The sequence below is a fragment of the Chlorocebus sabaeus genome, chromosome 15 (genome assembly GCF_047675955.1).
Source record: "Chlorocebus sabaeus isolate Y175 chromosome 15, mChlSab1.0.hap1, whole genome shotgun sequence".
NCBI lineage: Eukaryota > Metazoa > Chordata > Mammalia > Primates > Cercopithecidae > Chlorocebus > Chlorocebus sabaeus.
In genome coordinates, this window is record NC_132918.1 from 81,697,436 (window position 1) to 81,719,610 (window position 22,175).

Below are 22,175 nucleotides of genomic sequence, written 5' to 3' on the forward strand. Positions count from 1 at the left end.
TACTAGAATTTAAAAGTGTTATCTACATGATCATGTTCACTTCATCTGAAGATATAAATTCTAAACTTGCATATACCTAAATCAGGCTATATAGATAGCCTGAAAAAGAAACTCAAGGAGAAATTGACAAAATTATTCCAAACTATTGAGTGATTTTAAGATGCCTCTCAGTTATTGGCAAATCAGATAGACAAAAAGATTCTGCACAGATATAGAGGATTTGATGACACATTGGACAATCCTAATCTAATTTACCTAAAAAGGACACTCCCTGTAACAAGTAGAAGATTCAAATTCCTTTTAAGAACACATGTGATACATATACACCATGGAATACTATGCAGCCATAAAAGTGAATGAGATCGTGTCCTTTACAGGGACATGGATGGAGCTAGAAGCCATTATCCTCAACAAACCAACGCAGAAAGAGAAAACCAAACACTGCATGTTCTCACTTATAAGTAGGAGCTGAACAATGAGAACACATGGACCCAGGGAGGGGAACAACACACACTGGGACCTGTCAGGGCAGTGGGGTAAGGGGAGGGAGGGTATTAGGAAAAATAGCTAATGCATGCTGGGCTTAATGCCTAGGTGATGGATTGATGGATAGATAGATGCAGCAAACCACCATGGCACATGTTTACATGTGTAACAAACCTGCACATGTACCCCAGAATTAAAATTAAAACTTAATTGTAAAAAGAACACATAGAATGATTTAAAATACTGATCACCCACTAGACCAAAAGCAATTTCATGAATTTCAAATAATTATTATTATATAGAATACATCTTTCTGACCACAGCGCAAATAAGATGGAAATCAATAGTCAAAAGATAACTAGGAAAACCAATAACTTGTGAAGTAAAAACACTTCTAAAATTTTTATAACTTGGCTGCGCATGGTGGCTCATACCTGTAATCCTAACACTTAGAGAGGCCAAGGTTGGAGGATCATTTGATGCCTGGAGTTCAAGACCAGCCTAGGCAGCTTAGGGAGACTCTGTCTCTACACAGAATTTTAAAAAATTAGCCAGGCAGGGTGGCACATGTCTATAGTCTAGCTACTCTGGAAGCTTAGGGGGAAGGATCACTTGAGCCCGGAAGGTCGAGGCTGCAGTGAGCTGTAATTGTGCCGCTGCTCTCCAGCCTGGGCGACAGAGCAAGACCTTATCTCAAAAACAAAGCAAAAAACAAAAAACAAAAAAACAAAAACACATAAAGGGATTCATAATAAAGACTGGAATATATTTAAAGCTAAATGAGAATGAAAACATATCAAAACAACACATATCCAAACTACTAAAGTTGAGATTTGAGTATTTAGCTTTAAAATGAGTGTTAAAAAATAAGAAAGTCTGAAAAGTAATAATCTAAGCACTATACTTAAGAAGTCAAAAAATAAAACAGAATAAATTCAAAAAAGCAGAGGGCAATAATAAAGACAGAAATTATTAAATTACAAAGATGGATCCATAAATCTTGAGTGTTTTTTAAACAAAATTACAATCTCTAATGATTTTTAAGATAAAAAAGATGAAACAAAAATCAATACAAAAAAGAGCAACATAACAGAGATTGTGAAGAAAACTGAAGAATTTTATAACCAATTTCATGCCAATGTATTTTACAACATTTTTAAATGGGCAGATATAAAGATAGATATCAACGATTAAAGCCTGACTCAAGAAGAAATAGAAATAGCAAATATGAATTTTCTTATAATATTTATAGAAGCTGAATCAATGTTTTAAATTTTACACAATGACAATACTAGGCCTGAACAACTTTATGAGTAAATTCTATGAAACATTTAAGGAAGAGAAAATTTTCAGATTACATAAGCTCTTTCAGAGAAACAAGAAGTAGCAACAAGGAAGGACAGCAGCATTCTCCAACTCAGTTTATGAGGCTAGGATTATACTGACTTTAAACCCAAATGAGGATGACATGAAAAAGGAAAATCACTGGCCAGTCTTTCTCTTGAATACGGATGTAGAAATCTCAAGCAAAATCTCAGTAAACTGAACCCATAAAGTATTTTTAAAAGACATTGTATTTTTACAATGTCTTTCAAAGTTCAAATGTCTTTCAAAGTTGAACTTATCAGGGATGCAAATTTTGGTTCACGTCAGATAATCCAGTAATGTAACTTGCAGCTTTACTAGGTTAAAAAAATTAATAATCTAACTAAAAAACACGGTGGTCTTGGGCCTCACAGGTCTGCAAGGTAAAAAGCAAAAGACAGTATATAGGATAGGAGAAGAAGAAAGTTCTTTGGGGATGTGATAAGAACTAAAGAACTAAAGGTTCATTTTGCTTCTGTAACATTAGAAACTATGCCTACATAATAGACATATTCTTTGAATACTTGTTATGGGTGAAATAAACAACCAAATTATTTTTCATGAAATAATTTAAAGCACCAAAAATAAAAGGCATATGCTGTTTTTGGTAGTTACCTTTCTTTTCTCCCCTTCCATTAAATCAAAGTCTTAGAAATGGTTGGAATAGGTTTTAAAAATTATTTTTGCAACCTTCGATTTCTGTTTGCAGCCATACATGAAAACATATATAAGGTCACTTCAAATATTTTTCAGCAAAGTTTACAAAGATGATATACATTTTGAGCCAGAGGGTCAGAGGGAGATTCAATACAAAAATTAAAACAATGTGAAATTATAAAATTGTAAAATCAATCAACACTGAACATTGTAGACGCCCTTTTGGTTCAAATCAAGAATTTTCTAGGAAGATTCTCTTTACATTTCCATTCAAATATTTAATATTCTTTTAGAGGTGTCCGGTTTTATACTTAGGGAATCAAGTGTTTACAGCAGGATTTCAGACAGTCACACAATACCAGAAAAAGGTTTTGCTAATCTCTACTCTTTTTAGACTGGTAAACATCAAGTTAAGTGGCCAAATACTGAGGCAGACAAGATTCACAGAATCGGACCTTCGTTTTCTAGTTACTTACAAACCAGAGCCCCACCAGTGACTGCATATTGGCTTCCTAGGGATAATGGAATTGCCTCCATAAACTCTAGAACTATAAGCCAAGAAGAATAGATATTTGATAAGCATCAGTACATTTACAGAGGCTCTTGTTCTGAAGCACTTTTTCTGTATCACTGCTGTTGAGGCTATTTTAAGAACAGTGAAGAATGTCAGTGCACTAATGTAATAGGTTATAGAGCTTTCTGTGGTGTTCCCCTCCCTCTATGGACATTTCCTTGATAATCTGAAGGGAAATCAAAGAGAAGAATAAAGCAGCAATGTATAATCTTAAAATTTCAAGTCATCAAAATGGTAGAGTAATTTAAACAACAGAGCTTTATTATATAAACTTGGAAATATTTACCATATTTTTGTTTAAGGAAAATACATACGATGAGAATGATAAAGTTACGACATTAGTCATGGATGTAGGTTAGGCTGACCAAACTAGATAAGGCAGAAGTCCCATTATCCATCAGGGACATCCCACAGCTGGGTATGTGAACAATGAAAACTCATGCTCATTTTGTTTTTTGTTTTTTGTTTTTTGTTTTTGTTTTTGTTTTTTAGATGGAGTCTCACTCTGTCACCCAGGCTGGAGTGCAGTGGTGCCATCTCGGCTCACTGCAATCTCCACCTCCCACCAGGCTTAAGTGATTCTCCTGCCTCAGCCTCCCGAGTAGCTGGGATTACAGGCATGTGCCACCATGCTCAGCTAATTTTTGTATTTTAGTAGAGATGGGGTTTCACCAAGTTGGCCAAGCTGGTCTTGAACTCCTGACCTGAAGTGATCCACCTGCCTCGGCCTCCCAAAGTGCTGGGATTACAGGTGTGAGCCACCATGCCCAGGCTTCCTGCCCATTTTGTTAAGGCTTGTCCACTATCAAAGGCTACAGAATGGGTACTTAAATACAAAAGGAAGAAAATTATACTCCCAATAATAAACTAAAAGAAAAAACAAATAGTAGCCCCAATGTATTGACAATAAGAAATCAAGGAAATATTTTGAAGTTTAAAACTAAAGCTTTAATCTTCAAAATACAATGTAGATATCTTCAAGAAACTAGAATCGAGATATTGAATATAGATTAAAGAATCATACTTAGAAGAGGCAGCTCAAATACAACCAAAGTGGATATACCTCACCCACCACCCCATTAACAAGCAGTTTGATGCATTCAACAAGGACAAGTGCTCCTGAGAGGAACACTATCCAATGAGATCAAATATGAACACACTATTGCCAATCGTTATATGAGGCAAGTACTAGTCAGGCATGTACAAAAGTTGTGGGAGCACAGAGAAGGTGGTACAGAATCCTGCATGGGGAGGCAAGAGAAGAGTCACGTGGAAGACGACCTGAACACTGGGTCAAAAAGGGTGAGGAAAAGGCAATAAGTAGTAAAGTAGAAGCTATGGTACTTAGAATAAATAAAGCCATCTTTCAGGCATATTTTTTTAAATGGTTACTAGATTCATAAAACGCCTGCTTTCTCTTGTCTCCTTCAGTGTTTACATATCCAGAAAATGGCACTGATGATTTCAGAGATCCGGCGAAGAACATAAGCCACCAGGTATTTATGGATGTCACAGAAGACAAGTCAGACAGGAGTGCTTAGGTAGACCTGCAGGTCGCCATCCAAGTGGGTCATGAAATCAATTTAGTGGGTCCAGACCAGCATCTTTCGAGAATAGAATAATATAACACAATGTGCCATAGCATGGAATAAACAGAACTATCACATTGCATAAAAGGTAAAAAGAGTAAGCATTGCACTGTGCACCTTTTGTTTCTGTTATATAATGTGTAGATTATAGAATTATATAGTATATTATCACTTTATTTTATAGCACATATGTCATATTTTATATGTTCATTTACATATGTAAAATTAAGACAGACTACAATAATATTATATAATGTACCTGAGCTTTGAAGAGCAGAGTGAATTATAGATAAAAAGAAATATAGTTGTGTGCAGCTTTTGTGTATGTTTTCTATAAATTTATAGCATGTATTTATTATATTAGTATATAGTTAGATATATAATGCAACTATATATGATATAATATATAATTTTAACTTGTTTATTATAAAGCATAAATGTTTTTATAGCATTAACATTTATGTGGTTAGTAATAATAGCTAATATTTATATGACACTTACAAGAGTCTTTTATCATCTGTAAATTGGGGACAACAATAGAATCTCCCTAACAGAGTTGTTGTTAAGTTGAAGTGTGCTAATGCATGTAACGTAATGCCTGGCACACAACCAACTATGAAAACAGCAGCTTATATTGTCATTATTGCAAGGTTTCATTGTCAATAGATGGTGGTAAACTGAATCAGTCTGATGCCAAAACCTATGCTTTTTTCTCAACATAAATAATTGCCAGATGAATATACCTGGTTCCCTTTGATACACTAGATACCAACTTTACAGCTAACTGATAAACAGTTAATTTTAGGAAGTGAGAGTTATGCACTACTATTCATGTGTCCCTCTTTCTTTAGAGAGAATATTCCCATTTCTGAAGTCTAACTTGTATCATTTTTCATGAACAACTATATTATCAAAGAAAATTTATTTGAAGAAAATTGCAGTATTTCTGGCAAAGAGTTCCAAATAATTGTTTTCAAATTGTTTATAGTGAAACCAACCTCGGTTAAGAAATTAAAAATTAATGCAAAGTTGAAAGAAAATCTTTAATAATAGTTAGATATTTTAACACTTATGATCCATACACTGATATTACATTGCAATAATTTCTCCATTTCTTGTTTCTTTCCTCTCTCAATTTCTTTCACCTTTATTATCTCATTTTTCTTTTATTTTCTCTTTCAGGGATCTCTTTCCAAAGACCCATTACAGATGAACACCTATGTTGCCTTGTACAAATTTGTACCACAGGAGAATGAAGATTTGGAAATGAGGTAAAAATCTTCTGTAAAGGAAAAAAAAGAGTAAAATTTTAAAGTCAATATTTCTCCATGTGAAAAAGTAATTCCATCTATGCCCCTCCTAATGCTTTATAGCAGTGATTCTCAAACTTTAGCATGTATCTAATGACCAGCAAAGCTGGTTAACACACAGGCCCTGTCCCCAGAGTTTTGGATTCATCAGATCTGAGGCAGGGTCCAAGAAGCTGCATTCCTAAGGAGTCCCCAGGTGGCACTGATGATGCTGGCCAAGGTCTACGCTTTGGGAAGCACCACTTTAGTACATGCTCAACAGAACTGCTAATTGGAGTTTTCATGAAGGTTGAACATTAAATGCACTTGGCATCAGGTGGGGTCTAATAGGGAATCAAAAATGTATTTAATCAAAGATCAGATGGTTGCTGATGTGTGGTGTTATTTCTGAGGCTTCTGTTCTGTACCATTGGTCTATATGTTTTGGTACCAGTACCATGCTGTTTTGGTTACTGTAGCCTTGTAGTATAGTTTGAAGTCAGGTAGTGTGATGCCTCCAGCTTTGTTCTTTTGGCTTAGGATTGTCTTGGCTATGCAGGCTCTTTTTGGTTCCATATGAACTTTAAAGTAGTTTTTTCTAATTCTGTAAAGAAAGTCAGTGGTAGCTTGATGGGGATAGCATTGAATCTACAAATTGCTTTGGGCAGTATGGCCATTTTCACGATACTGATTCTTCCTATCCATGAGCATGGAATGTTCTTCCATTTATTTGTGTCTTCTCTTGTTTCCTTGAGCAGTGGTTTGTAGTTCTCCTTGAAGAGGTCCTTCACATCTCTTGTAAGTTGTATTCCTAGGTATTTTATTCTCTTTGTAGCAATTGTGAATGGGAGTTTATTCATGATTTGGCTCTCTGTTTGTCTATTGGTATATAGGAATGCTTGTGATTTTTGCACATTGATTTTGTATCCTGGGACTTTGCTGAAGTAGAATATCGGCTTAAGGAGATTTGGGGCTGAGATGATGGGGTTTTCTGAATATACAATCATGTCATCTGCAAACAGAGACAACTTGACTTCCTCTCTTCCTACTTGAATACCCTTTATTTCTTTCTCTTGCCTGACCCTGGCCAGAACTTCCAATACTATGTTGAATAGGAGTGGTGAGAGAGGGCATCCTTGTCTTGTGCTGGTTTTCAAAGGGAATTTTTCCAGTTTTTGCCCATTCGGTATGATATTGGCTGTGGGTTTGTCATAAATAGCTCTTATTATTTTGAGATACCTTCCATCGATACTTAATTTATTGAGAGTTTTTAGCATGAAGGGGTGTTGAATTTTATCGAAGGCTTTTTCTGCGTCTATTGAGATAATCATATGGTTGTTGTCATTGGTTCTGTTTATGTGATGGATTATGTTTATTGATTTGCATATACTGAAACAGCCTCGCACCCCTAGATGAAGCCCACTTGATCGTGTTGGTTAGGCTTTTTGTTCTGCTGCTGGATTCGGTTTGCCAGTATTTTATTAGGGATTTTCGCCTCAATGTTCATCAGGGATATTGGCCTGAAATTTTCTTTTTTGTTGCATCTCTGCCAGGTTTTGGTATCAGGATGATGCTGGCCTCATAAAATGAGTTAGGGAGGAGTCCCTCTTTTTCTATTGTTTGGAATAGTTTCAAAAGGAATAGTACCAGCTACTCTTTGTACCTCTGGTAGAATTCAGCTGTGATTCCATCTGGTCCAGGGCTTTTTTTGATTCATAGGCTATTAATTACTGCCTCAATTTCAGAACTTGTTATTGGTCTCTTCAGGGATTCGACTTCTTTCTGGTTTAGTCTTAGGAGGGTGTATGTGTCCAGGAATTTATCCATTTCTTCTAGATTTTCTAGTTTATTTGCATAGAGGTATGTATAGTATTCTCTGATGGTAGTTTATATTTCTGTGGGATCAGTGGTGATATCCCCTTTATCATTTTTTATTGTATCTATTTGATTCTTCTCTCTTTTCTCCTTTGTTAGTCTGGCTAGTGGTCTATCTATTTTGTTAATCTTTTCAAAAAAACAGCTCCTGGATTCATTGGTTTTTTGAAGGGTTTTTCATGTCTCTATCTCCTTCAGTTCTGCTCTGATCTTAGTTATTTCTGGTCTTCTGCTAGCTTTTGAGTTTGTTTGCTCTTGCTTCTCTAGTTCTTTTAATTGTGGTGTTAGGGTGTTGATTTTAGATCTTTCCCACTTTCTCCTGTGGGCACTTAGTGCTATAATTTTCCCTCTAAACACTGCTTTAACTCTGTCCCAGAGATTCTGGTACATTGTGTCTTTGTTCTCATTGCTTTCAAAGAACTTATTTATTCCTGCCTTACTGTCATTATTTACCCAGTAGTCATTCAGGAGCAAGTTGTTCAGTTTCCACGTAGTTGTGTGGTTTTGAGTGAGTTTCGTAATCCTAAGTTCTAATTTGATTGCACTGTGGTCTGAGATTGTTATGATTTCTGTTCTTTTGCATTTGCTAGGGAGTGTTTTACTTCCAATTGCGTGGCCAATTTTAGAATAAGTGTGATGTGATGCTGAGAAGAATGTGTATTCTGTTGAGTGGGGGTGGAGAGTTCTGTAGATGTTTATTCGGTCTGCTTGGTCCAGAGCTGAGTTCAAGTCCTGAATATCCTTGTTAATTTTCTGTCTCATTTATCTGTCTAATATTGACAGTGGGGTGTTAAAGTCTCCCACTATTATTGTATGGGAGTCTAAGTCTCTCCTTAGGTCTCTAAGAACTTGCTTTATGAATCTGGGTGCTTTATGTATTGGGTGCATATATATTTAGGATAGCTCTTCTGGTGGCATTAACCCCTTTACTGTTATGTGATGGTCTTCCTTGTCTTTTTTGATCTTTGTTGGTTTAAGGTCTGTTTTATCAGAAACTAGGATTGCAACCCCTGCTTTTTTTACTTTCCATTTTCTTGGTAAATGTTCCTCCATCCTTTTATTTTGAGCCTCTGTGTGTCTTTGCACATGAGATGGGTCTCCTGAATAAAGCATACCGATGGGTCTTGACTCTTTATCCAATTTGCCATTCTGTGTCTTTTAACTGGGGCATTTGGCCCATTTATATTTAATGTTAATATTCTTATGTGTGAATTTGATCCTGTCATTATGATGCTAGCTGGCTATTTTGCCTGTTAGTTAATGAGTTTCTTCATGGTGTCAATGGTCTTTACAATTTGGTATGTTTCTGCAGTGGCTAGTACCAGTTGTTCCTTTCCATATTTAGTGCTTCCTTCAGGAGCTCTTATAAGACAGGCCTGGTGGTGACAAAATCTCTCAGTATTTGCTTGTCTGTAAAGGATTTTATTTCTCCTTCACTTATGAAGCTTAGTTTGGCTGGATATAAAATTCTGGGTTGAAAAATCTTTTCTTTAAGAACGTTGAATGTTGTCCCCCACTCTCTTCTGGCTTGTAGGGTTTCTGCAGAGACATCTGCTGTTAGTCTGATGTGCTTCCCTCTATAGGTAACCCAACCTTTCTCTCTAGCTGCCTTAACATTTTTTCCTTCATTTCAACCTTGGTGAATCTGACAATTATGTGTCTTGGGGTTGCTCTTCTCAAGGAGTATCTTTGTGGTGTTCTCTGCATTTCCTGAATTTGAATTTTGGCTTGGCTTGCTAGTTTGGGGAAGTTGTCCTGGATAATATCCTGAAGAGTGTTTTCCAATTTGGTTCCATTCTCCCCATCACTTTCAGGTACACCAATCAAATGTAGGTTTGGTCTTTTCACATAGTCCCATATTCCTTGGAGGCTTTGTTTATTCCTTTTCATTCTTTTTTCTCTAATCTTGTCTTCATGCTTTATTTCATTAAGTTGATCTTCAATCTCTGATATTCTTTCTTCTGCTTGACTGACAAAAACAAGCAATGGGGAAAGGATTTCCTATTTAATAAATTGCATTGGGAAAACTTGCTAGCCATATGCAGAAAACTGAAACTGTATCCCTGCCTTACACTTTATACAAAAATTAACCCAAGATGGATTAAAGACTTAAACATAAGACTCAAAACTGTAAAAACCCTAGAAGAAAACCAAGGCAATACCATTCAGGACATAGGCATGGGCAAAGTCTTTATGACTAAAACACCAATAGTAATGGAAGTCAAAATTGACCAGTGGGATCTAATTAAACTAAAGAGCTTCTGTACAGCAAAGTAAACTATCATCAGAGTGAACAGGCAACCTACAGAATGGAAGAAAATTTTTGCAATCTATCCATCTGTCAAAGGGCTAATATGCAATCTTCAAGGAACTTAAACAAATTTACAAGAAAAAAAACAACCCCATCAAAAAGTGGGCAAATGATATGAACAGACACTTCTCAAAAGAAGACATTTATGCAACCAACAAATATATGAAAAACAGATCTTCATCACTGGTCATTAAAGAAAAGCAAATCAAAACCACAATGAGATACTATCTCATGCCAGTTAGAATGGTGATTATTAAAAAGTCAGGAAACAACAGATGCTGAAGAGGATGTGGAGAAATAGGAATAATTTTACACTGTTTATGGGGGTGTAAATTAGTTCAACCATTGTGGGAAATAATGTGGTGATTCCTCAAGGATGTAGAATCAGAACTACTACCTTTTGACCTAGCAATCCCATTACTAGGTATATACCCAAAGGATTATAAATCATTCTACTATAAAGACACATGTGCACGTATGTTTATTGTGGCACTCTTCACAATAGCAAAGACTTGGAACCAACCCAAATGTCCATCAATGATAGATTGGATAAAGAAAATGTGGCACATATGCACCATGGAATACTATGTAGCTATAAAAAAGGATGAGTTCATGCCCTTTGCAGGGACATGGATGAAGCTAGAAACCATCATTCTCAGCAAACTAATACAGGAACAGAAAATCAAACACCGCATGCTCTCACTCATAAATGGGAGTTGAACAATGAGAACACATGGACACAGGGAGGGGAACATCATACAATGGGGCCTGTTGGAGGGTACGGGGCTAAGGAAGGTATAGCATTAGGAGAAATACCTAATGTAGATGATGGGTTGATGTATGCAGCAAACCACCATGGCATGTGTATACCTATGTAACAAACCTGCACGTTCTGCACATGTATCCCAGAACTTAAAGTATAATTTATATACATATAGTATATATATACACTATATATATGTATATATATTTAATCTCCAAATTAATATTGATGGAAAAATCAAACTAAAACTATCAGAGTCAACTAGGAGCTATCCACTTCATGGTAACTGAAATACTAGATAGAATAGGTGAATCTTGTGGCCTTCTCAAAATCTAAACCATTCTCTTACTTGAGGTTCCTCATGTTTCAGGGGTTGTTAAGCTAGAGTCAATTCTGGGTTTACATCCTACTTGTTGTGTGACCTTAAGCAATTTATAAACATCTCATTACTCTGATTTCCTTATTTATAAAGAATAATAATGATCTCTTCCCCCTTAAGGTATTTGGTGAGACTAAAATGATAGAAAGGAAAATAAACATATCGGTGCCTATAATCATAAACACTCAGTAACGAGTACTTATCAGTTTTTATAACGTGGTGTCCACTGGCCTATCTCAAGGAAAAGACTTCTGCTTCCATGCATTCATGACCCCAAAACATGAGTAATCTCATGATAGGGCTCTCTGTGTTTTCCCATCCTAGAGCAGAATAGAAAAGGGTACTTTTCCAGTCAAATGGTCCCTTGGAGATTCGTTCTTTCTTCTTCTAAAAAAATTGCGGAGATAAGTTAGCACTCAAAACTATTTAATTGCCAGAGCATTGGGAAAATAGCCACCATTTGGAGGTAGACGCCACTTGTCTGAATGCCGTGCCAGCCAAATTACCAATCACCAGTTACTCTCTTCACATGGCTTCTAGAGAGCCTGCCTCTCCACGCTGGAGCTACCTGGGCTTTCCCAGATCTTCAGGTTTGGGTCATTTCCCACCCATGGTCCACCACCTCAGTGAAATTACCCTTCGGTTTCACCTACCCAAACTCCTATAAACGGTGAGAGCCACTGAAGTGCTTCAGTTAGACCCTGTTAATGGTCCACCACCTCAGTGAAATTACCCTTCGGTTTCACCTACCCAAACTCCTATAAACGGTGAGAGCCACTGAAGTGCTTCAGTTAGACCCTGTTAATGGTCCACCACCTCAGTGAAATTACCCTTCAGTTTCACCTACCCAAACTCCTATAAATGGTGAGAGCCACTGAAGTGCTTCAGTTAGACCCTGTTTCCCAGGTTTCGTATGCTATCAGGATCAGTCCCAGCAGCTCTGACAAATTTCATGGTGGATATAATATCCAGCAAGACATCACAGCAGATTTATTTACCCTGCTGGAGTCTCACAGCTCTCCCTGGCTCCACCCTGAGGTCAGCTTTGTTTCAGAATCAGTTTGAGATCTGCTGCCAGGTGGCTCTCGGGTCTCTCCAGAGCAAAGTTTGGGGCCTGAGTCCCGGCTCCTTAGATTTGTAGAGACAATTAAGCTTTTGTCCATCTGAGTTTTCTCTATTGCTGAGTAAAATCGTCATGCCGAACTCACTGGCTGAAACTGTAAATATTACCTGAACAGTCCGGCGTAATCGGTGGGAGAGGAGGAGATGGCCTTTATCAAGTGAAGCCCTGTTCCGTTAGAGATATGACAAGCCCTGTGAGCCAGAGCAGAGCCTGCCTAGAATTCATTGCTGGGATGAAGCCACGCCTTCAGCAGACGATCCACAGTTAACTATCTGCTGACAAAGACAAGGGTGGCATATATTTACTTTACAATAAGTACACCATATTGGGTCCTTTTGAGATTGTCATTTGGGTGTGTAACATTTAAGATTTAACAGCTTTCTATTATAGAGATCCTATAGTTTTATATTAGAAGATTATTCTGAAGTCATAACATTTTTTTCTAAAAAAGTCATTTCAGAAGAATACAGAATGTCACTGGGATAATAAGGAATGATGTCCAGCTGCCTGGTGGTGGTCGTCACCCTGCCTGCTTATTTTACTTGGTTGCAGGCCATTAGAAGTCAAGTTGTCTGGTCACGAATGACACGTTTACAGTCTGCTTCGAGGCAATCAGGACTATCCATTCCCAGGAGTGAAATGTCTGCATTACAGAGACTGCAAGATTGGAGTGATAAATCACACTTACCTTTTTTTTTTTTTTTTTTTTTTTTTTTTTTGCCAAGAGATTATAGGTTCCCATTTTAAAAGCCAGGCACTTGATTTAGAATGTTTAAGGCAATGCTTTAGGAATGCTTTGGGCATTCAGCATAACACCTTGAATGAACTGGAACTTTGTGAATTATCTTTTTCTCCTCAGATCATAAGATAGAAAAAAATTCCTTTTAACAAAATAGCATTCTTATCCACCTACCTTCTGATCCAGGGCAGTATGCTGGTATTGACCTCGGGAAAGAGAACAAGGGAGTGAGGCTACAGGAAATGTTAGGAGTGTGAGCTTGAGGACAAAGATGACCCAAATGGCAAAGCCAGCAGTTGTCAATCAGAGCAGATGAATTATCACATCAGGAAATATTCATTATATATCTGCTCAATAGTAAGAAAAGCTTCTGCCAAAGGCCAAAGCTCCAGACCTCTCCCCGAACCTCCAGATTCACTTACCCACGTGCCTACCCCAGCAATGTACAGAGCATGGCAGCTCTGCCCTCTCTTCCACAAACCTGCCTCTTATGGTGAAAGATGTCAACTTCTGCCCAGGCCTCAAGTCAGCCAGGGAGAGGCCTTGCTCTACTTTTGCCCAAAATGTATTTGATGCTCAATTCCTACTCTTCTCTTTGCCTAAAATCAACTATATCTCTCCCCCACCTTCATCTCTCACCTGGACTGTTGTAAAAGAGCTTCCTGCTCTCTGTGTTTTCACTCTTCCTCTCCCTTCCTATCCATTATGGGTGATAGTGCACTAAGGTAACAGTACAGTGTTCTGGGCTTCATCTCATCTTTGAAGTAATACAGAATGATTCACATCCATTCTCTACTTTCTAACAATAGGGCTTACTAACTAACTTTTTGAACCTGTTTTCTCATCTTGAAAACAGGAATAATAAGGCCTGCCCTTACTGCCCTTAGATCTAGGATCGATGTGATTAAATAAGATAGCAATATCTGGTATATGGTAGGACCTTAATAATATTAATTCCAGTCAGTTCTTTTTTATATTTCAAAAGTAGGTGCTTCCTTTCCAGAATTAAGGAGGGAGAGAGGGAGCAAAAAGGGGGGAGGGGAGAAGAGAGAGAAAGAGAATATATGAGCATTCACTGAATGTTTAAGAATAAAGTGTGGGCATCAGTTGACCTGGGTTTAAGTCCTAGCCAAGCCACTATCTAGCTGTGTAACCCCCATGGATCCTGAAAAAGTTACCCTAACCATCTCAGCCTCTGCTTCCTGACCTGTAGAAGGAGATAATCACTTTGCCTGCCTTCCCAAGTCTGCTCGAAGCACACATATTTGCTCAAAACTGTCCAATGTCCTCCCATTGCCCTGGGGTAAAATCTAGAATATTTACGGGGACTCCAGGACCCACAGTCTCATCCATGGTGACCTCTCTGATCCATCTACACTGGCCTTCCTTTTTTTCACAAAAGGACCACACCACCCACTTGCCAAAGGATTTTTCTCCCTGCAGAGTCTGCTTCTCCCTCCCTCCTCCTACCCACCACCATCAAACACACACATTCACACACACACAGGCAAACTCTTCCAGTTGACTATGATTCATCCACTAGATCTCAGGTCAAATTTCATTTCCTTGTTGCAGCCTTTCCTGTTACCCCGCTTTGGATTACATTCTTCTATTATATTCTTTCATGACGCCATAGTTCTCTCAAATACTTATCTCTACTTGTATTTATATATCTCTGGAATTATTTGATTAATCTCTAGCTTTCCTGTAAACTCCATGAGAACAAGTCTGTAATTACTAACCCTCATATCCCTAGAGCATGAGTTCATTCTTGAAACATAGTAGATGTAGAGTAGATAATAATTATTTGACGAATGAATGAGTATTGTGGAGATTAACTGAACTAATGCTATGCCTGGCATATACACTTAGTGGGCAAATCAAGTCTATGATAATACAATGGAAACTATAGGCCAGGCACGGTGGCTTACGTCTGTAATCCCAGCGCTTCGGGAGGCTGAGGTGGGCGTATTGCCTGAGGTCAGGAGTTCAAGACCAGTCTGGCCAACATGGTGACACCCCGTCTCTATTAAGAACACAAAAAAATTAGCCGGGCATGGTGGTGTGTGCCTGTAATTCCAGCTACTCGGGAGGCTGAGGCAGGGGAATTGCTTGAACCAGGGAAGTGGAGATTGCAGTGAGCCAAGATCACACCACTGCCCTCCAGCCTGGGCAACAGAGCAAGACTCTGTCTTAATAATAATAATAATAATAATAATAATAATAATCCAATGGAAACTATAAATAAGGAAGCAAACCAAGCTGAGAGTGGTTAGTCAGGGACCTGTTTCCTGGAACAGATGAGCCTGAGCCCAGGATAAATGTTATTCATCAAGAAGAAATTGTAAAGCGGGAGACCAAAAGTAGCCTGTGGTTCCATTCACAAATAACGACAGGCTTAAGACAACTTGGAAGAAGCCCTGCTAAGCCTTTACTGAAGCACTCAAAGCTGAGAGGAGGTGGGGACCTCAGAGACTATAAACCATAAACTGTTTGAGACAGTTCTCAGTCAATTTAAAGGTTGATTTTGCCAAGGTTGAGAATGTGCCTGGGAAAAAGAGATGCAAGCTACAGTAGGATAAGTGGTTTGTGCTTTTTCCAAAAAGGGTTTTGAGGACTTCAATATTTGAAGGGGAAAGGGCATCAGAAAGGTAAGGAGGAAAGAAAAAAAGCAGGGAGGGTAGGTAGTGAGATACGTGATCATTCTTGTGAGGCTTTGATTAATGCTCACTGAATCCACATGTTACAAGTGAAAGGCGGGTAGAGGAACAGTCAATTATGCATCTGTCTGATGTTCAGTAAGTCTGCATTTTACATAAGATATCAATAAACACAGAGTAGAGGAAGTGGTCACATTTGTCTCAGGTAGGTGGAGGGATGCTTTCTAGTCTTGTCTTTGCCCTGTTCCTGTGAAGAAAAGCTGGTAATTTATACTGTCTGGGTGGGATTCAACAGAACTGTGTTTTAGGGTAAAGAGTTTGGTGTCCACAAGGAATTTCCTTGTGAGCAGTTTCAGGGAGCCCACCTGGGGAGATATGTGGCCTTCCATCTTTGCAACTATCTGTTTAGGAACAAAAAGGAAGGCAGTTGTTGTGTGACTCAGATCCCAAACTTAACATTTTTTCCCTTTGACATAGTAAGTTTAGAGCCCTGAGATTTTATTTTCCTTTCACAAGAGGAAGAGCTGGTTGCTGCCCTCTTGTTCTTAGGTAAGTGAACACTTTTCTTAGAAGTGCAATGGTCCCATCATTAGTCTCCAAATCGCATATAAAGGCAGAGACTTTATACAGTCTGCTTTGCTACAGTTCCAGTGCAAAATAAACTTCCTTTATTTATTTTTTTCGCACTGCCATGAAAAAGTAGAAATAAACTTCCTTTATAAATTAATTTGCTGTTTCCCACCTAAACCTCTGGAGGTAATGTAGACCATGATAATTCTCTACCTTTCCACCATCAAGGGCAGAGAGCAGGACAGCAAGCTGGGAAGGCAGAAAAGAGAAATTTCTGGCAGTCAGAGAGGCCTGGGTCTAGTTTCCAACTCTGACACTATCTGTGTCAATTTTAGCAAACCGTTTAATTTTTTAGAGACTCAGTTTTCTCCTTCCTAGGAAGACTGAGTATTAAACAAGATAATATAAATAAAATGTGGAATTTCATGCCCAGTACAAAGTGAGGTCACAGTAGATTTTAGATACCTTCTCTTCATAATTACATCTTTTCACAGTGTATTTTCTCTCCTAGTCTTCAGAACAACCTCATTAACACTACCCTAAGGATATACAGTAGAGAAAACACAGTTAAAGGCTCTCCCTTTGAGCGGACGCAATGAGACCTTGTCCAACTGGTCCAGCAAAAAGGAGCCGTGATATCCAATACTTATTTTGGGAGCAGGTTTTTCAGTTGCTGACATGATGAGCTATAATATGAAATTTTATCACTGATACCCAAGATGTGATGCCATCATGCATGGGGTCTCAAACATTGCTGACAATTTGAGGCCTGATAACATTAAAGAGCTACCAAGATTCTTCTATCAGGGTATAGCAGGGTGGTACAGTAGATAATCTCCTGAAATTAAGAGTCTTGGACAGATTCCACCAATTACCCTTATTATCAAGTTTTTTGAAGAGTCCTGAAAATTACACTTTATGGACTGCCAGTTTAATTCATGAACAAAGCTCTTAAACGCTGCTAAAAATACATGACCAAGTGCAGTGGCTTATGCCTGTAATCTTGGCATTTTGGGAGGCCAAGGCAGGACGATTGCTTGAGTCCAGGAGTTCAAAACCAGCCTGGGCAACAAAGCAAGACACCATCTCTACAAAAATAGAAATAAAAAATTAACCAAGCATGGTGGTACATACCTGTAGCCCTAGCTCTTTAGGAAGCTGAAACAGAAGGATCACTTGAGCCCAAGAGGTTGAGGCTCTAGTGAGCTATAAACACACCACTGTGCTCCAGCCTGAATGACAGAGCTAGACCCTTTCTATCTATCTAAATTAATTAATGAAAATAGAATGTAAACTGGAGAACCCTATTATAATCAGCACTGTTGTCATTGTAATCGTATACTGCTCTGTGAATTAACATAGACCATGTGTCACATCGTCCTTCTGGCCAAGTGGCTATGTACGTGTATGTGATACGCTTATACATGCAAATAACCTCCCACAGACACTCACAGTCACACACACACACACATGCACATACACACACTTATACATATTCAAGTACACATTCATTCACACACACGCAAGCATACACACATTGTTAGCCAAAGCTTGATAACCCACACTTAGTTTTGATGAAATTAAATCCTACCATCAACACTTACAATGTAACCAGTCCCATTATCCTCACTGCTATTGGGTTCAGCAATCTGCAAGAGTCTTGGAGTCATCACTTAGTATTCACACCAAGGCACCTTTTTTAAGCTCATAAAAACTTTTCAGTCAACAATGACTTTCATGACTTTGCTGAGTTGATATTTTATGTAAATAATCAGCAGATATAAATGACTTCAAGTAAACATAAACTCCTAAAACATCGTAGGGACACATAAACAAAGGATTGAGAGTACATAAAAGATTTAAAGGTTTAAATGCATATTTTGGCAATCATACAGTGCCTGTTCCAAAGAATTCGTTTTGACTTCCCACATCTATGTCATTTTCATTTTTATTAGTTCTCCTCAAACAGATTTATATGATAATGGCCATTTTTCATGAGAGTGGGAAAAAGAAGGAAAAAAAAAAAAAAGAAAGACTACAAGCCAAGAGAGGAAAAGAGGGAACTGCTCTTTCAGTATTGTTAAATCCTAAAAGAAATGCAAATTAATTACTACTTCAATGTATGTTAGAACACCTAAATTTGAGGGGCTTCAAAGAAAAGCCTATCTCCTTTTGTAACTCCAAGTGCAAATTTAGATTTGTGAATGGCCACTCCTGGAAGCAGCAAGTCTCAGATTCTCCATGGGCAAGTCTAAATGAAAGCAAGCAACCATTTCTCTCATTAGGTAGTATTTGCCAGGATCTCTGGAGATGGGATGGCCTGAATTCATCCCTTTGGAGTATTTTCAAAGCACTACTTTAAAAAGAGTTAAAAGTGATTTTAACTCTTGCATGCTATTTCCAGGATTTACTTCATCTATTCACGTCTCATCACACGGTAAGCAAGCATCTGCTCTTTTCTGGGAGAACCATTCACAGGCCCCGTTCTCAAAGAGCTCAGACAGTCATGGGCCAGGGGGCCAACAGAAGAGTAGACCATAAGTTACAATCCAGTGTGCAGGGCTGTGGGTGTGAGGTAGTCCAGGTGACTTACAGCAGCCTCAAAAGGATATGAAAGAAGCTGGGCTTCCAGAAGGAAGAGGGGTCATGGGTGGCTGGGAAGCCTGGTTAGTGAACAGTCACTCTCTCTCCAGTGAGGAAAGCATAAGGGAATAATGGGGTTAAACTTCAGAACCAGATAATTATTTTAAGAGGTGCCAAATCAGGGGCACAGGCAAGCCCCATTGCAAAAAGCGGTGGTGAAAATTCATGGTAGAGGCAGGAGCATATTTAGATAACTACATTAATTCCAGTCTTGATTCTGAAAGACTGCCTTAAAACTTGGTAATGCTTAGTGAATGGACACTTGGCTGTTTAGTTCATACTCCAGTGAGACAATGTATGGTTCTTTTTTCTCTTTCTGGAGGTGAGGTAGGAGAACCAAGCACAATAATTCACAAGTAGAAAATGGGAGCTTAGGACTAGAACCCTTGGAGGTTGACTCCCAGTCCACTGATCTTTCTCCTCCACCACACTTTCCATCCTAGGTTCATTGTTCTAAGTTTTCTCTCTGATAAAGCTGACAATTCTATTTTAATCAGCAAGGGTAGACAACATTTTACTTTATCCCTTTTTGGCCACTCACATCAATTCTTTCTAGTGCATTAGGTTTGTTAAGTATGGTTGCTAAGACCAGGAAGTTTGTGATCCATAGAGCATGTTACTGAGAAGTCACTTCTGTTAAAGGATATTTTTTTCATTTGAGATAAAAACATGGCTCTCATGCAATATAAATTGAACACATGTCAGAATTTTTACATGGCTCATTAATTAATGAGAGAACCAGTAAGATGTTCCACCTGGTTGAAAGGAGAACTCAATACATCACATGTACATAGGCAATGAGGAATGCTGATGGGAATTTATAAATAGATGCAAAACCATTCAGTATTCACAGGATAAAGGGTAATAACTGACTATATTCCACCAGGCAAAATTCACTTGCATTTCTGTGGACAAAAATAACTTGTATGAATGTCAGTTTTCTACAACTTGCTTGAGATGTAAAATAGCTCAAAGGCATCGACAAAGGGGAGGTAATCTGAAAGGATGTGCCAGACAGGACTTCCAGATCAGTCATGTTTTTTGTCCATTTCAAAGTCTTTCATAATTTTTCCTAGCATCCTCTTGAGTTCTTTTAATAAATCTCAGAGGTTACCCAAGCAAGTAGTATTTCACAAAAGGAGAAAACTTGAGTTAGAATGGTTAAGTCACTTATTATAAACCATAAGAATCCCCTAAAAAGTAGTATTAAAATAGAGATTCCTGGGCTTCACCTAAGCCTAGAGAGTCAAATCCTACTTGGAAATCTGTATGGGTAAATGTCCCCCTGGATTTTGATTATCTGCAGTATCTGAGAACAACTGTGACTTATCCAAAGATATGCAGTGGGCCAGTAGCAGACTCAAAAACCAGAACAGAGGTTTCCCGATTCTGTCAATGCTCCGTACACAGATCTGCATTGGCTTTCTGACCTGTGACTTGTGTACGTTCTAATGTCCTTCACCCTGCAAGGTTTCAAGACTGAGTAAGACAGAATAAGACTCCCTTGGTGTCTCGTTTCTATTCTCTAAGTACATTACTGCTTGGCAAATGCATCAACTTAATTAAAACTAAATGTAATTCTAATGCACCAATTTGATTTAAAAATAATCTTCACAGTCACCAGGACATCAAAATGCAATTAAAGCTATTTGAGGAAAGTCTCTGATGCATATTATGCTCTGATGCTGCACTATGTCAAGAAACCCAGATATTCCCAAATGTCACTAATGTGTTTAGCAGCCTCCCTCTCACTCAAATGCCTCTCTCAATTAGGTTCTGGAGAGTGTGATCCATGACAGTTCAAGAACATTTACCAAATTCCTTCCAAATTGCCCTTTAGTTGAATGCTTTTCTCTGAGCCGGTCTATGGACTTGGGAAAGTACAGGCAGTCTTGTGGATATCAGGCTTAAGACAAAATCAAAATGCAAATTCAGGAGTTCCTTATTACATACCCATGTGCCAAGACTGTAAAAGATTCTGGACCAAGATAATGTAAATTGGGAAATAAGTCTGGTGAAAAATTAAGTCATAGATCTCAGATTAATGGAGCCATTTGGCTGGCTTCTTTTTCTGCCCCCATGAGCTTGGTTTTTCAAGGGTATCTAGTTTTGCTGACTGACTGGTTGCTATAAACTTGATTTAAGGTTCTTTTTCCCTAATGAATGAGAAAGGATAGAAAATATTAAAGAGGCTCAAAATAACTATATAGTAAAGTGAGTAGTTCTGATGAGTTTTGACATGGCATGGGTGGTGCAAGAAGCTGCCTGATTTAGTGGAGTTAGTCATAGATTCAAACCTTGCCTGTAAATAGTGAAATCTCTCTTAGCCTGCCTACTTGTATGAAAATGCAACTGTTCATGACAACATTTAGTGAACATTGCCATCGCCCTCTAGGCTCAACCCTGCCAACATCTCCATTACAATCAGCCACCTTGGTAATAGAATACTAGATCCAGCCCCTGGGCCATGATACACCTTTGTGGTCACTTCGTGGAGTGGACAAGGAAGGGGAAGAGGGACAGTATGAAAAGAGGGAGAAGGTTTTCCATAGCTCCGAATCACACCAAATGTTAGCGTCTGAAGCCACTGAAGTCAAAGGCTATTTCATTAACCAACCACCTCTGCCAAAAACCTAATGAGACATAAACGTAAAACGCAATGATTAGAATAAATCTTCTAATTTACAAGTGAAAAAATACAGGTTTACATGAAAATTAGCAATTTTAAACCTTACTGTATAGCAACCACAGATAAACACTTAACTTTGAGGCCAGGAATGGTGGCTCATGTCTGTAAGCCCAACATTTTGGGATGCTGAGGCAGGAGGATCATTTGAGGCTGAGAGTTAGACACCAGCCTGGGCAACATCGTGAGACCCTATAAAAAATTTTAAAAGTTAGCTGGGAGTGGTGTCATGTACCTGTAGTCCCAGAGACTTGGGAGGCTGAGGCAGGAGGATTGCTCAAGTCCAGGAGGTAGAGCTGCAGTGACCCATGATTGCACCATTGCACTCCAACCTGGACAACAGAGTGAGACTGTCTCAAAAAAAGAAAAAAAAAAAGATTTAACTTTGCAAAGTAAATATAGCTCACAATAATTTATCATGCATAATATATAAGTAAATAAATATAATTGAGATAGCCAATCCTCA

General features: G+C 38.3%; 1 protein-coding gene across 3 annotated transcripts in view; it reads left to right on the forward strand.

Annotated features, from left to right (window-relative positions):
* STAC (SH3 and cysteine rich domain) overlaps positions 1–22,175 on the forward strand; it is a 168,036-nt gene that overhangs the window by 119,922 nt on the left and 25,939 nt on the right. For all 3 annotated transcript variants that reach the window (XM_038003049.2, XM_008009473.3, XM_008009472.3), the window contains 2 exons: positions 4,514–4,578; positions 5,854–5,942. In XM_038003049.2, the coding sequence (XP_037858977.2) occupies positions 4,514–4,578; positions 5,854–5,942 (154 nt within the window). The remainder of the gene's footprint in view (positions 1–4,513; positions 4,579–5,853; positions 5,943–22,175) is intronic.